This window comes from Ursus arctos, unplaced genomic scaffold (genome assembly GCF_023065955.2).
Source record: "Ursus arctos isolate Adak ecotype North America unplaced genomic scaffold, UrsArc2.0 scaffold_24, whole genome shotgun sequence".
Lineage (NCBI taxonomy): Eukaryota > Metazoa > Chordata > Mammalia > Carnivora > Ursidae > Ursus > Ursus arctos.
Window position 1 is genome coordinate 21,852,434 of NW_026622919.1, and position 14,220 is coordinate 21,866,653.

General features: G+C 53.6%; 1 protein-coding gene across 1 annotated transcript in view; it reads left to right on the forward strand.

Moving 5' to 3' along the window:
* Positions 1-14,220, forward strand: part of PLXDC1 (plexin domain containing 1) — a 55,985-nt gene that overhangs the window by 24,301 nt on the left and 17,464 nt on the right. Inside the window, exons 3-7 of the mRNA XM_026512987.4 lie at positions 485-628; positions 921-990; positions 1,593-1,715; positions 2,107-2,225; positions 3,242-3,341. Of these exons, the coding sequence (XP_026368772.1) occupies positions 485-628; positions 921-990; positions 1,593-1,715; positions 2,107-2,225; positions 3,242-3,341 (556 nt within the window). The remainder of the gene's footprint in view (positions 1-484; positions 629-920; positions 991-1,592; positions 1,716-2,106; positions 2,226-3,241; positions 3,342-14,220) is intronic.

Below are 14,220 nucleotides of genomic sequence, written 5' to 3' on the forward strand. Positions count from 1 at the left end.
GGTGGCTTCTAAGATCCAGTTTTCTCTTTTCCCTGAAGCAGGGTAAGCCCAGGCAGGGACTGTCTCCCCTTGAGTCTGGGAGCTCCTTGAAGACAAGAGCTCTATTTGGGGCTGCCCTGTCTGTTTTTCGCTGATGCCCCAAGCTGAGCTCTGCCCTGGGCGTGCTCTGTGGATACTCGGGGGCTGCTGGGAAAGCCTTCTGGCCTGTGTGGAAATGGCAGGGCTGAGCATGGGTACAGCAGGTGTGGATTTGGCTGGGGCCAGAGCTGTTGGGGCATGGCTATGGGCCGGGTACCGAGCTACTGTCTGGGGTCAAGGGGAGCCCAGGACATCCAGGCCAAAAGGAGCCCTCGAGGCCGCAGGTCCAGTACCAGGGAGGGTGGTGACTTCGCAGCAGAAGTCTGTGCGGGGGAAGGGCAGAGGATGGCTCCTGGCCAGCCGGACTCCTCATACCTCCTGTGGTCTCTGTCTCGGGTGGGGGCAGGAGGACAATCACAACTACTATGTGTCCCGTCTGTACGGCCCCAGTGAGCCCCGAAGCCGGGAGCTGTGGGTGGACGTGGCCAAGGCCAACCAGAGCCAAGTGAAGGTCCACAGAATCCTCTCCAACACCCACCGGCAGGCTTCGGTGAGTATGCCGGTCCCTGGCAGTGCTGCCTTGGGCTGGGAGGCTGGGGGCCAGGGCATCGTGCCTGGTCAGTGGGCGTGGTTGTGGCCTGAGGTCGGTGATCCGGGAGATGCTTTCCAGGGAAAGCTGGGGGGTGGGGGCTGGCCAGAGTTAAGGTGCCCACCCGTGGTCCTGGGGGTCTGTCCTGGACATGCCTGCCCCCTGCCCTGTCCAGAGAAGCATGGGGCAGTGTGCGTGCCCAGCTTCCTGGCCTACAGCATGGCCCATGCTGATTCTCTCCCGTGCCCTGCAGAGAGTGGTCTTGTCCTTTGATTTTCCTTTCTACGGGCATCCTCTGCGGCAGATCACCATAGCAACTGGAGGTAAGGCTGTGTCGGTGGGACTGGGGGAGGTTTGGAGATCTCAGCCAGAACCCAAGGGACCTACCTGGGAAGGTTCACTGGAGACAGGGGCGTACAGATAGACGCGGAGGGTCCACATTGCGCTCTCTTGGGACCCCAATCTCAGGAGGGAGATGAGTGTGTGTGTTGGACCACCTCCCTGACGTTGGCTGACTTGTGTGTGTGTGTGTGTGTGTGTGTGTGTGTGTGTGTGTGTATCCTTCTGGGCCAGCTCAGGCCAGCATGGGCAATCCCTGTGGTTCCTGTGCTTCTGAGTCTGCGAATGAGAGAGAGGAGGAGACTTTACTGAGCCTGGTTCTTGGGATCAGGTTCCTCGCTGATAGGAGGAGCCCATCTTAGACTCCTGTGCACTTTCCCAGGGACAGGGAGAGGTGGGAGTCGGTGCCCACCTGGAGGGGCAGGGGGAGCCTTCTTCACTCTGGAGACCCGGAGCCCAGCAGGTGGGGATGGGGACAGAGGTCAGAGGTCCGCTTCCAGGTCCCTCCGCACCATCCCTTCCTGCACAAGGAAGCAACCCCCCTAGGCCTTCTCTGGTGATTCCTCTACCTTTATCCCCCACCCAGGCTTCATCTTCATGGGGGACACGATCCATCGGATGCTCACGGCGACTCAGTATGTGGCCCCTCTGATGGCCAACTTCAACCCCGGCTACTCCGAGAATTCAACAGTCGCTTACTTTGACAACGGTGAGACCCGATCTCAGAGTTTACGTCACCTGGCTCCAGGGCTCACTTGGTCCAGCCCCTTTACAGGAGTCCCAAGTCTAGAAAAGACAAGGGACTTGCCCACGGTCACACAGCAAGGCAGCCACCGCACCTTCCTGCGTTCAGTGTCCTCATCTCTAAGATGGGGACAGGATGCCTGCGACCTAGCAGGATCTGATGAGGTAACAACAGAAGGGTGCTTGGCTCTTAGCTGAGGTGACAAACAGTAGAGACTTTAATTGTCTCTTACTCTCACCGGATTGTGCCTTGAGCACCCAGCCCCCGGCCACACCTGCATTGGCCACCAATGCTGCGGGGCCCCCGCTCCCTGCCCTGCCTTCCTGGCCAGCCGGGTCTCTGCTCTTCTCCCCAGGGACGGTCTTCATCGCTCAGTGGGACCACGTCTACCTCCACGGCCGGGAGGACAGGGGCAGCTTCACTTTCCAGGCGGCTCTGCACCGTGATGGCCGCATCGTGTTTGGCTACAAGGAGGTGAGTGAGCTGAGCTGCGGAGATGGCTGGGTCTTGGAGTCTTTCGTTCAGCAAATATCTGTAGAGAAGCTGCAAAGGTGCCAGGCGTAGGCCTCGGTGCTGGGGACACAGCGGGTAATGAGATGGCCGTAGGCCCTGCCCTTGCAGAGCTGTAGGTCTGGTTGGGGAGATAGAAAGTAATTGCAGGGACAAATGTAGAATCACCCTGTGACAGGTGTTCCTGAGTAGAGGTGCCTGGTGCCAGGAGAGCCTTTCACGAGGTTTGGGTTTTTTTTTTTTTCTTTTCTTTTCTTTTCTTTCCTTTTTTTTTTTTTTTCCATTCCTCATGAGGCTTTTCACCTCAGCAGAGGTCAGGGGAGGCTTCCCTGAGGAACAGAGTTGAAATTTGTAGGATGCATAGCAGTTAAGGAAGTAAAGAGGAGAGGGGAAAAGCATATTCAAAGGTCCTGTGGCAGGACAGAGCATGGCTGGTACAAAGCACGGAAAGAAGATCGCAAGGCTGGAGGGGAGGGAGTGGGGGGCAAGATGGGACGCGGGAACACCCAGCTTTGCCTTTGAGAAAGGTCACTCTGGCTTCAGAGTGGAGAACAGATTGTTGGTGGCTCAGAGGGAAGGTTGTGGGATGGTTTTGGAGAGAGATGTTGCCAGCTTGGAGTAGGATGGGGTGAGATAGAGAGAACTGGACAGATTTAAGGGCCAGCGAGCAGGGGATTGAATAGGATTTGGAGACGTGTTAGGTGGAGGAGGGAGGAGATGGAAGGAAGGGGGTGACTCCCAGGTTTCTGGCCTGCACGGAGGTGCCATCCACTGAGAGAGCAAAGAAAAAAAGGAAATGTGCTGGAGGTGGTGTGGGGGAGACTTGCAATTTGGGTGGGGACCCACTGGACTTGGGATGTTTTTGAGTCCCCCGCCAGGGGCCGCCGAGCAGCCGGCTGCATCTGGACCTCAGAGGGGTGGTCTAGGCTGGCCCAAGGGTACTTCGGAGGGTAGACGGAGCCTCTTCTCCCCTACCGCAGATCCCTATGTCTGTCCTGGAAATCAGCTCCTCCGAGCACCCCGTCAAAGCAGGCCTGTCAGATGCCTTCATGCTTCTCAACCCTTCCCCAGATGTACCAGGTGAGTCCCTAAGGATCCAGTGGAGCTCTCGGTGGGCTTGGACTGAGCTCAGACTGACCCAGGCTGTGGGCGGGTGGGGGACTGGCAGTGGGGGGGTGGGGTGGATGGAGGGCAGAGAGCTGAGCAGGAACGAGGGAAGATGGAGCATAAGGAGGTCCAACTCTTCTTCATTAAAGCAGAGGAACCATTCTTTTCCCCTGACGAAATCTCCAGTGGGAGGCGCTGCCCTGGTTTTGGAGGGGAAGGGGAGCCACTCAGCACCCCGTCCCTTTAGAAAATCTCCAAAGACCCCAGAGTAGGGTTTTTGAGTCCTCCCAGAACACTACCATACTTGCAGCCCCATACCAGGTGATAGGAGCGTCACCAAGGCTTCAGGGGAAGGAGGCCAGTCTCAGCCACGTCGTGAGCTGTCCTTGGGCAAATCTGATCTCTCTAGCCTCCGTTGCTTCTTCTGTAAAAGGCGGGGTGTAGCTGGAACAGTGCTTTTTCCTTCCTGGTCCGCCTCCAGTTCTGATATCTGGGGGGATCACAGCTCTTTCTCTCCTGCTTCTAACCCCCTGCCCCTACTCCCTCCCCCCCGCCCAGGGTCTTGGATTCACATTTCTGGGGGAGGCACAGCAGGCACAGCAGGCACACCATCACTGTTTCTAGACCCCTGGCTCCAACACTTTTGAACCTGACTTCTTTTGCTGTGCTGTGTTTACAAAAGTCCTGCTGTCTAGGGGTGGCCGGGGGGCTCAGTCGGTTAATCGGCTGCCTTCTGCTCAGGTCATGATCCCAGGGCTCTGGGATCCAGTCCAGAGTCCGGGCTCCTTGCTCAGCAGGAGTCTGCCTCTCCCTCTTCCTCTGCACCGCCCCTCCCCTGCTCTCTCTCACTTTCTCTCTCTCTCTCAAATAAATCAATAAAATCTTTTTTTTGTTTTTTTTTGTTTTTAAGTCCTGTGTAACCTGCAGGACCTCAAGCAGGAGCAGACCCTTGTCTGTTCTTCTCTATCCCTACCTTGTACTTGGTGGGACTGGGGGATATTCTGAACTCCACCCTAGCCACGCCAGGCTGGATGAGAGGACGTGGGTGGGAGGCACCAAAGCGCTCTCCTGTAGAGAGACAAGGCACCCCCATTCTGGGAACTCCAGGGATTCCAGGGGAAGCATCTTTCCTACATCTGTTAGTTGAATTCAACCAATACACACGTCTGGGCGCCTGGGTGGCTCAGTCGTTAAGCATCTGCCTTCGGCTCAGGGCGCGATCCCGGCGTTCTGGGATCGAGCCCCACATCAGGCTCCTCCACTGGGAGCCTGCTTCTTCCTCTCCCACTCCCCCTGCTTGTGTTCCCTCTCTTGCTGGCTGTGTCTCTCTCTGTCAAAAAATAAATAAGTAAAATCTTAAAAAAAAAAAACAAACACGTTCTGAGTTTCTGCTCCCCCCGATGCTCCGGGTGCTATTGAGACACAATGAAGAGGAAGTCATGGAGAGATGAACGGAGCCTCTGTCCCCAACAGAAATCTGAGGGAAGGGACCAGGGCTCATGTGACGAGCCTTGATCCAGCACCTTCCACGTGCAAGGTTCAGTCCAGTGTGAGGGCCTTGGCTCTGGAGTTGAAAGCATGGATTGGAGTCCCAACTCTCCGCAAGCGTCCGACCTCTGGCAAGTGACTTATCCTTTTACAGTCTTATCTGTATCTGTAGTTGGGGATATAAGTGGTTCGTGCCTCCTATAGGTACCGTGAAGATAAATGCAATGACGCACGTGAAGGGCTCGGTCCGATGTCCGGCACATCGAGTCTGGGAGTCCTGTACCAGGGTGTCTTACTGTGCTAGCCCTTATCACATGACACAGTATTTGATAATCCAGCAAGACATCTGGTGTGGTAGCAAACGGTGCAGAAATAGAAGCATGTGATGTCCTGATGCTGGTGTGTCATAGGTCAGATGTCACGCCCACAGTACTTTCACGTGACTTTTGTAGCTAGTGGGAAAACAAGCACGTGTCATAGTACAGTTTCCCAAACTTCACCCCTGTACACGTCACCTTTGAGGTTTTTGCCATTACCATGAATTACTGTTCTGTTATTATGAATGCTCTTCTTTTTTTTTTAAAGATTTTATTTATTTGTTGGGGGGCAGGAAGCACAAGCGGGGAGAGCAGGGGGCTGAGGAGAAGCAGGCTCCCTGCTGAGCAAGGATCCCAATGGGAGGCTCGATCCCAGGACCCTGGGATCATGACCTGAGCCGAAGGCAGACGCTTAACCAACTGAGCCACCCAGGGGTCCCTAGGAATGCTTTTCTTTATCCTAATCTATAAAATGATATTTTTGCAAGAATAAATGTACTTGGTCTAAAACTCAAAAGATGCAAAAGTTTGTACAGAAACAGGTTTTGGGGGGCAGTGGGGAAAAAAAAGAAAAGATTAGCTTTCTCTCCCATACCCGAGCCCTGTCCCTGGTTTTCCTTTCTGGAGGCAACCCCACTACCAGATTATTTCTAGAGCTCTAAGCCTATGTTTGGATATTTAACACAAATGATGGCGTCTTGGGGCGCCTGGGTGGCTCAGTCATTGGGCGTCTGCCTTTGGCTCAGGGCCTGATCCCAGGGTCCTGGGATCGAGCCCCCCATCAGGCTCCCTGCTCCGCTATGAGCCTGCTTCTTCCTCTCCCACTCCCCCTGCTTGTGTTCCCTCTCTCACTGGCTGTCTCTCTCTCTCTGTCAAATAAATAAATAAAATCTTTTAAAAAAAAACAAAAAACCCCCAAATGATGGCGTCTGATGCCGCTGTTCTGCACTTGAATGAAGTATATCCTGCCCCCCATTCCTTATCAGCTCACACCTCCTCCTTTTTAATGGCTACTTGATAGCCGGTCTCACAGATGTACCTTCATTTAACCAACGCCCTGGACATCGGCTTGACAGCTGTTTCCCATTTTTACTACAACAAATAATGCTGCAGTGAATATTCTTGCAAGTAGCTATTTTTACTCCCCGTTGTGAGTATTTCCGCAAGAAATACTTCCCACCACTCCACCTGCCCCTCCCGGACCTTCCCTGAACACTCAGTGCTCTAGCAAGCGGCTCACTGAGACCCTGCTTCATTGCTCCAGGAGGCGTCGGCTTTCGCTGGCCGGTGAATGCCTGTACTGAGCCGGTTGCTACCTAGTTCCGGATCTCTCTGGTTGTATTAGTTAGCTATTGCTGCGTAACAAATTATCCTGAAACTTAACAGCTTAAAACAGCAAGCATATTCTCAGCCCCGAGTTTCTGTGGATCAGCACGGCTTAGCTGGGTCCTCTGGTTCAGGATCTTGCCCAGCTGGCTCTCAGGGTGCTTGCCAGATTACAATCATCTCAGCCACTGATTGGGGTGGGGGTCTGCTTCCAAGAGCTCTCACATGGGTGTGGGCAGGATTCACTTCCTTGAGGAGGCCCCCCTCGGTTCCTGCCATGTGGCCCTCCCCATAGGCCGGCTGGTAACATGGCAGCTGGCCTCCACCAGAGCAGGCAAGCAAGACAGCCGTAGAGGGTGGGCAAGACAGAGGCCAGTCTTTTTGTAACCTAATCTTAGAAGTGCCGGACGGCCCTTTTGCCATATCTACTGGTTAGAAGCAAGTCCCTAGGTCCAGCCCACACTCAGGATGGGATTCCACAGGATCTCAAGACCAGGAGGCAGGGCCACTGGGGGCCACATTAGAGGCTGCCTGATGACAGCGCTGATTGTAATCCCATCCCCAGGCTCTGAGCTTTATCTTATGTGGTCATCCTCCCACCACTGCAAGTGAAGTCTGTACTTACTAAATGAGGACAAGAGGCTCGGAGACTTGTGAAGTGACTTGCTAGTGATCACACAGTTCGGAGAGAGAGAACTGAAACCCAGATCTTCCGGTTTTTTTTAAATACTGGGGTGGACCTTTCAGACTTTCTGAATCTAACCCAGCCCCACTCCAGCCAGAGGGGTGAATCCTTTCCTCCTCAGCTCCCCAAACACCCACAGCCCAGGGCGCACATCCCAGGCTGTTTTGCGGGATGGGCAGTTCTTAGCGTGCAGGTCCCCCCGCCCGTGTGCCTTATGGAACCCCAGAACCCCATCTGTCTCCTCGCTGCCTCTCTCCCAGAGCTTTGCGGGCTGGCGGAGTCTCAGGAAATGTGTGTTGGATCCAGCTGTTGTATGAGGGTGAATTAGAGGAAGTCAGATCCCCCGGGGAGTGTCTGCATCTGAGGTTTCTCTGTGATTCTGGAATGAAAGGCTGTTTTAGAGCAAGCCAGGGAGATGCGGGGAGGTGGGGAGAGGGGCAGGGGAGGAAGCACAGCCCACCTGGAATAACAGGACGGCAGCTGCGCCTGCTCCGTGAGGCGGCTTGGTGGTGGGAGCCGCTGGATTCAGGACTCCGTTGCTGTAGGCGGAGCTGTCAGGGTCCGCCCTGGTGGGGGGGGGGGGGAGGCGGCACCTGACCCCCAGACACAGCCCTGCAGCTCCCAGCCTCCCGTCTCCTTCCCTCCACCCCCCATTCCTTCTTGTCACTGCCGCATCTGATCATGTCATTCTCTAGCCCCTCGTTGCCTGCAGCATGAAGTCAAAATCCTTAGCGTGGCATTCAAGGTCCTATGCACCTGGCATAGCCTGCCCACCCCCCACCACTCTCTGTGGGGGCATCACTGGTCTGCATGCCCTGCTCCCCAAATGTGCCAAGGGCTGTCCACCTCTCTATGACACAGTTCTTTTTTCTTTTCTTTTCTTTTCTTTTCTTTTCTTTTCTTTTCTTTTCTTTTCTTTTTTCTTTTCTCCTTTCTTTCTTTCTTTCTTTCTTTCTTTCTTTCTTTCTTCCTTCCTTCCTTCCTTCCTTCCTTCCTTCCTTCCTTCCTTCCTTCCTTTCTTTCTTTAATTTTATCTATCCATTTGAGAGAGACAGAGAAACAGAGAGACAGAGAGAGCACAAGCAGGGGGAGAAGCAGACTCCCCGTTGAGCAGGGAGCCTGACAGGAGGCCCCGATCCCAGGACCTGGAGATCATGACCTGAGCCGAAGGCAGATGCCCAACCATCTGAGCCACCCAGGCGCCCCTCTATGACACAGTTCTTGTATAAAGTGGCACCCATTCCAACCCTTTTGCCACTTGGCAGAACGCTCCTCATCCATTGGTCCAGCGCAGATGTTGTCTCCTCCCTGCGGTGGACCTCATGGTTTCCTCAGGCCCCTTCTCCCCAGCTGGCCACGAGCTCCTTGGGGGCTCCCCGTGGCCCCAGTGCTTAGCTCAGTGCCCGTGGCAGGGCAGGTGCTCAAAAAATGAGGGATGGTGCAAGAGTGGGTGCCGCTGCAGGGAATGGGGGCCGCAGAGACCTTGTCCTCTGCCCTCTGGTGACCCCAAGTGAGAACAGGGGCCTGACGCCACTTGCGGTGGAGGGAGTTCTTTGGTAATCTCTGTCAGAGGGGTTTAGCTGGCTCCGGGCACAGACTTTCAGAGGAGTATGGAGGTGTGGGTGTGGCATATTCCTATGCCTGCATCTTTCTGGAACCGTACCCATGGCCTTCGTTGGGTTTTTAAATGGGCCGCCACCTCTGCTTTGGGGAGTGACGGATTTTATGTGGCTGAGAGGTCAGATTCCTCTGGGTCTGCTATTCAACCCACAGGTAGGGAATTAGTTTGGATTAGATTGAGCTGCAAATAACAGTAAATCCCAAATAACCGTGGCTTAAATGAGACACAGATTCAGGGACAGCGCTCTGGTCTGCAGCTTCTATTATGACCACAGATATTTCCCATCGTGCCAGCCTCCCTGGGACACTGTCACCAGAATAGATGGTGTCACTGTCGTGGTACCCGAGCTCCTCCCTGCCTGGAGTGCAATGAGAAGTGGAGGTTGGTTTCCCCACCCTTCCAGCATCCCCCTGCCACCGAACCCGGTCTGGTCTGCGAGACTGTCTCCTTCCCAGGCTTCCAAACACTTTCCTCCCACTCCTGTCGGAGGTGGGGGGAATTCAGCACTCTTGGGACTGAGGGAAGGAGATGCTGCAAACAGCCAGAGTTTTTCTTACCATTATTTCCTTACATAAACTGTTACCCCGGCTTTGCAGCAGCCAGTCTGCAGAGCAGGCCCGGTGCAGAGGAAAGATCTATGTGCAATTAGCAGCCTCTTTTTGCAGAAGCTCGCAAAACATACAAGGTAGCTTCTACGCTCTCTATTTGGCCACAGGGGCCCCCAGAAGTCAATACAATTTCCTCTATTCATTTGTTTAAGGAACTCTTTCTTGGGGCGCCTGGGGGGCTCAGTTGGTGAAACGTCTGCCTTCGGCTCAGGTCATGATCACAGGGGTCCTGGGATCGAGCCCCATGTGGCTCCCTGCTCAGTGGGGAGCCTGTTTCTCTCTCTCCCCTGCTTGGGCTCTCTCTTGCTCTCTCACTGTCTTTGTCAAATAAATAAATAAAATCTTGAAGAAAAAAAAAAACTCCTTCTTTCATGGACAGTTTAAAAGCAATTTGAGTGTAGTCAATGTCAAAACTGACAGAGGTTCCAACGAGTGGAATCAGTTAATGAGGATTTCATTATTCTGGGCTCCAAACTGTAGCCCACGCCTTGGGAAACGGGGACCTCATTGTGCTCACCTCTGGGGTCCCCTGCTGGGGCTCCATTTATGATTATTGAATCAATAGTCAAATGAGCAAAGAAATACAAAACTACCATCTTATGTGTTTTATATTGTAACCCCCCATTTTGGAGGGCAGTTTGTGGCAGGACCCGTCAGTCTGATTTCTTCTGATCCACCCAACTCTTCCCCACTGGTGTCTGGTTTTGAAACAAGATGGGACACATAAACCTCTCTTTTGAGCCGCTAACATTCCTTGTTTGGGTTGCAGTGCTTTCCGTGTCTGGATCTTTCTGAATCTCTGATGAGGGGAAGCAGAGATAAAAACAGAGTGTCTCCAACTGCCAGAAATGTGGCTTTGGGGCGGCCTCTGTCTTGGTTCCGGAGGGATCTGTTGGTCATGCAGATGGACGTCATCGTCCTCGGGCGAGCCCCAGATGTTGGCGAGATAGTCCAAAAGCAAATAACTCAGGCAGGGATATTAAGAGTTCTGTTTAGAGAGAGATAAAAATATTACCAAAGCCATACGCTCAAACAAGTACAAGTTGGCAGTTGAAGTGAGCAAATATTTTTAATCAGAGGTCTATTTCCGCCCAGCCCCCCTCATCCCCCTTCCTGCCCTACTCATCCCCCCCCCCCCCCCGCCTGCGGTAGGGCGATGACGGTCTTCGGAGCACATCTGACCCTGTCTGGCGGCGTCCTCAGTTGAAGCACACCCCCAACTCCGGTTCCCCAGCCCAGGGGGTGGAGAGACCCAGCCCCAGATTCTGGTGTGAGGTTTGCTGGGAGCCTCGCCTTCCCTGGCTGCTGCTGCTGTGGCCCTAGGCCTGAAATCGGCCTCCTTGACAAGCTCATGTCTCGGCTCGCGCCCAGCCCTGACTCTACCTGTTCCTCCCACTTCACCTTCTTTCCCACCCTGGGGGCAAGCTCTCCTCTACATCCTCGCAGGTGATGGAATCTGAAAAGCCAGCTCTCCCCTCCTTTGAGCTCTAAGGTTGGAAGGGGCATGTCTGGCTACAGAGCCCATTGGGGGCTGCCCTTTCGGGAAAGGCCATAGTCTGGTGGGCTGGGGAGGAAGGGCGTTCTTCCTTTAGGCTGTGGACTGAAGTTGCTGAGCTTTTTGTTGACTCTCTACAATCCATTCATTCATTCACAGTCATTTCTTGAGCCCTGTTCTGTGCAGGGCCTGGTGCTTGGGGCTGGGGGATGGAGGGAGCTCACAGGGGCAGGTGGCCAGCAAAGTCAATATTCATGGAGTGGTGTAACAGGTGACACCGGACATCACGTTGGAAGCTGTGAAAACTCAGAGGAGGGGCCGCAACAGCGTCTTGGGTGGGTGGAGAAGCCTTCAGGGAGGGTGTGTCCTGTGAGTTGAGTCTTGAAGGAGGACGCAGATAAAGGAAGACAGGGTTAGATGACTCTAGACCCCAGGGTGTCAGGCCCCTTGCAAGACCTGGAATTTCACTTTGTTTTCTTCCTCTTACATTTTAATGCTAAAAGGGGTGATTTTTCAGAAGGCACTCTGGCCCTTGGGGGTGGTGTGTGGGACAGAGCTGTGACAGGCTGCCTGGGTGTCCTTTATCGAGATGTCCCACATCCCCTAGGCTCACTCAAAGCCCAGGCCACCTTCCCATAGCAATTGGTGCCGCGCAGGGAGGGCCCTGCAGCGCATATGGGCCTTTATTAAGACTAAAGATTAAAAACTGAGCAGAAAAATTACAGAAAGCTGATCTTCCTCACCCCAATCTCTTCCAGACCCCACTCTTGCTTGGCAACGGGCTTTCTTATACCATAAAATGTGTGTGCGAGCACTCGCAGGGCTCTGCGAACCTCCCTCCCTCAGCTTTTGACGGAGTGTCTCCTCTCTAGGACCTTGGTAACCCTGTAGACATCGGGCAGTGACTGCCTGAGATCTATGAGGCTTTCCTCTCGGCCCCTTCCCTTTCAGACTTAGGGTTGCTTAGGAAAAAAATAAGCACACAATTCCTCGATCTTTGGGATGTTGGCTTAGTTATTTATTTTTACCGAAACATTGTATGTTTCCCTTCCACCCTTTTAGAAACACAAATACAGCGGTCCCCCCCTTATCTGCGGGCACACGTTCCATGATCCACGGTAGCACTGAAGCTTGTATATACTATGTTCCTTCCTATACATACATACCTATGATGAAGTTTCAATTTTAAACTAGGCACAGTGAGAGATTAACAACAATAACTAGTAATAAAATAGAGCAATGATAGCAACGTCATATTATAAAAGTTAAGCGAATGTGGTCTCTCTCTCAAAATATCCTCCTGTATTGCACTCACTGTCCTTTTGTGAGGAGATGGAGGGAGGTGAGTGGCGTGGCTGACAGGTGGGGTGGGGGTGGGGGGTTGCAGGCCGCGGAAGCCAAGCCTCGGATGCAGAGGACGACTAAAGAAACCAGGAGCTCCGGCGTGGCGGGGACCCTTGTGCAGAGTGACCACGTCTCTTCCCGATGCTGTGTTCAGTGACTCCAGATTGGTAGCTTGAAATCAGCATGGGGAGGATTGACACCACAGAACTCAGCAAATGCCCCAGTTGGGACTCATTCATTGCATAGAACAACGTGTCCAGGACTTTCTGTGGTTGGGAATGTGTCAGGGGCTAATGAGCCCATCATTGCTCTGCAGTGTGCTGTGATGGGAAGAGAGCACCAGACCAGCTGGGGTTCAATCCTGGGTTAAGTAGGAGGCATCGATTCTGGGATTGGGGACAGATCAATGATAGAAACGTAGATGAGATGTTCTTTTTTTTTCCTTTTTTTTTTTTTTTTTAGATTTTATTTATTTATTTGACAGAGAGACAGCCAGTGAGAGAGGGAACACAAGCAGGGGGAGTGGGAGAGGAAGAAGCAGGCTCCCAGCACAGGAGCCTGATGCGGGGCTCAATCCCGGGGACCTGGGATCAGGCCCTGAGCCAAAGGCAGATACTTAACGACTGAGCCACCCAGGCACCCCAGATGAGATGTTCTTTTAAGTAGAGTTTCATTCAGGAGAGGGTGGGGGGATGGGGCACCCAGCCATTGCACAGGATGCCCTTCCTTTCACAGCTGGGCCTGATGAGTTCTGCTCCCACCCTGGGCAAGTTTTTTCCAGACCACCTTCAGCTGAGAAAGAATCTTACATCCCTGCTGACTCTTGGCTTCCAGTATCAAAAACCCAGCTCAATTAGCTTAAGTGCAAGAGGGGATACGAAGTAGCCCAAAGAACCAAAGGAAGAACTGAGAGCCAGGGAGGCAGGGACCGGGGCAGGTCCTGGGACACCAGAGGCTGGAGAGCCACCATTACGTCCTGCTTCGTGAGGCTTGTGCATGAGATTGGACCTGTGGCCCTTCACGGACTTGGAGCTTGCATTTTCTCAGCTTCATTACTAGGAAGGAAAGGGCCTTTTTGTTACAGTTGAGAAGTCCCAGGGAAGGTCTCTGATTGGTCCGGCTTGCATCACATGCCCAGCCCCAGACCAATCGCTGTGCAGCCAGGGAGGCAGGGTCACGGAGGAAGATGGGTAGTTCCAGTGCAGATCCCATGTAGGAATGGACTAGAGGTAGTTCCCCCAAAGGGAATGCTGTTGCCAAAAGGAAGAAGGGGTGCTGGGCTGGCAGAACATTACGCGACCCCTTCCCCTTGTAGGGAAATTCATTCACAAATCTCGGTGGCTGGCTGCCGGCCTTTCAGAGCCTATGGAAACCAACCCCAAGTCATGATTCTTGGGTGGGTGTGGGGGTGCAGTGGGAAGTATCAAATCATCTCCGATTGTCATTTTAGGAGAAGTCTTTTCATCTACGATTCCACCGTTTTCCTCCCAAGCACGTTGTAGCAGGTGTTTCTGTCTTTCCACATCACAGACAAGAAACGGAGGCCCTAAGATTGGGGGTGGAACTCGAATCAGAGCTCAAGTCTCTTGAAACCGATGTCCTGCAGGGACTGAAGCAGAACATAAGCCCGGCCCCTGGCCCTGAACCTCGCTCTGGCTTCCATTCGGGACGGGAGAGGTTTTCCAAGTTCAGCCTGTGCATCTGCAGACATTTGCAGAGCCCTCTCTGTGGGTCAGGTTCAGGACCAGATGCTCACAGCCTAAGGGTCCTAAATAGACCCTCATGACCACACCTATGGGGAGTACAGCGGGAGCAGGATGCCTGGCCTGGGTAGAGAAGGGGAGGGAGTCAGGGAAGGAAGGCTGCTTGGAGGGAGTGGCCCTGAGCTGGATCTGGAAGGATGAGCTAGACAAGGGGAGAAGGAGTGGAAGAGCATTATGGGTCAAGGGACCAGCAGCCGGGAAGGCA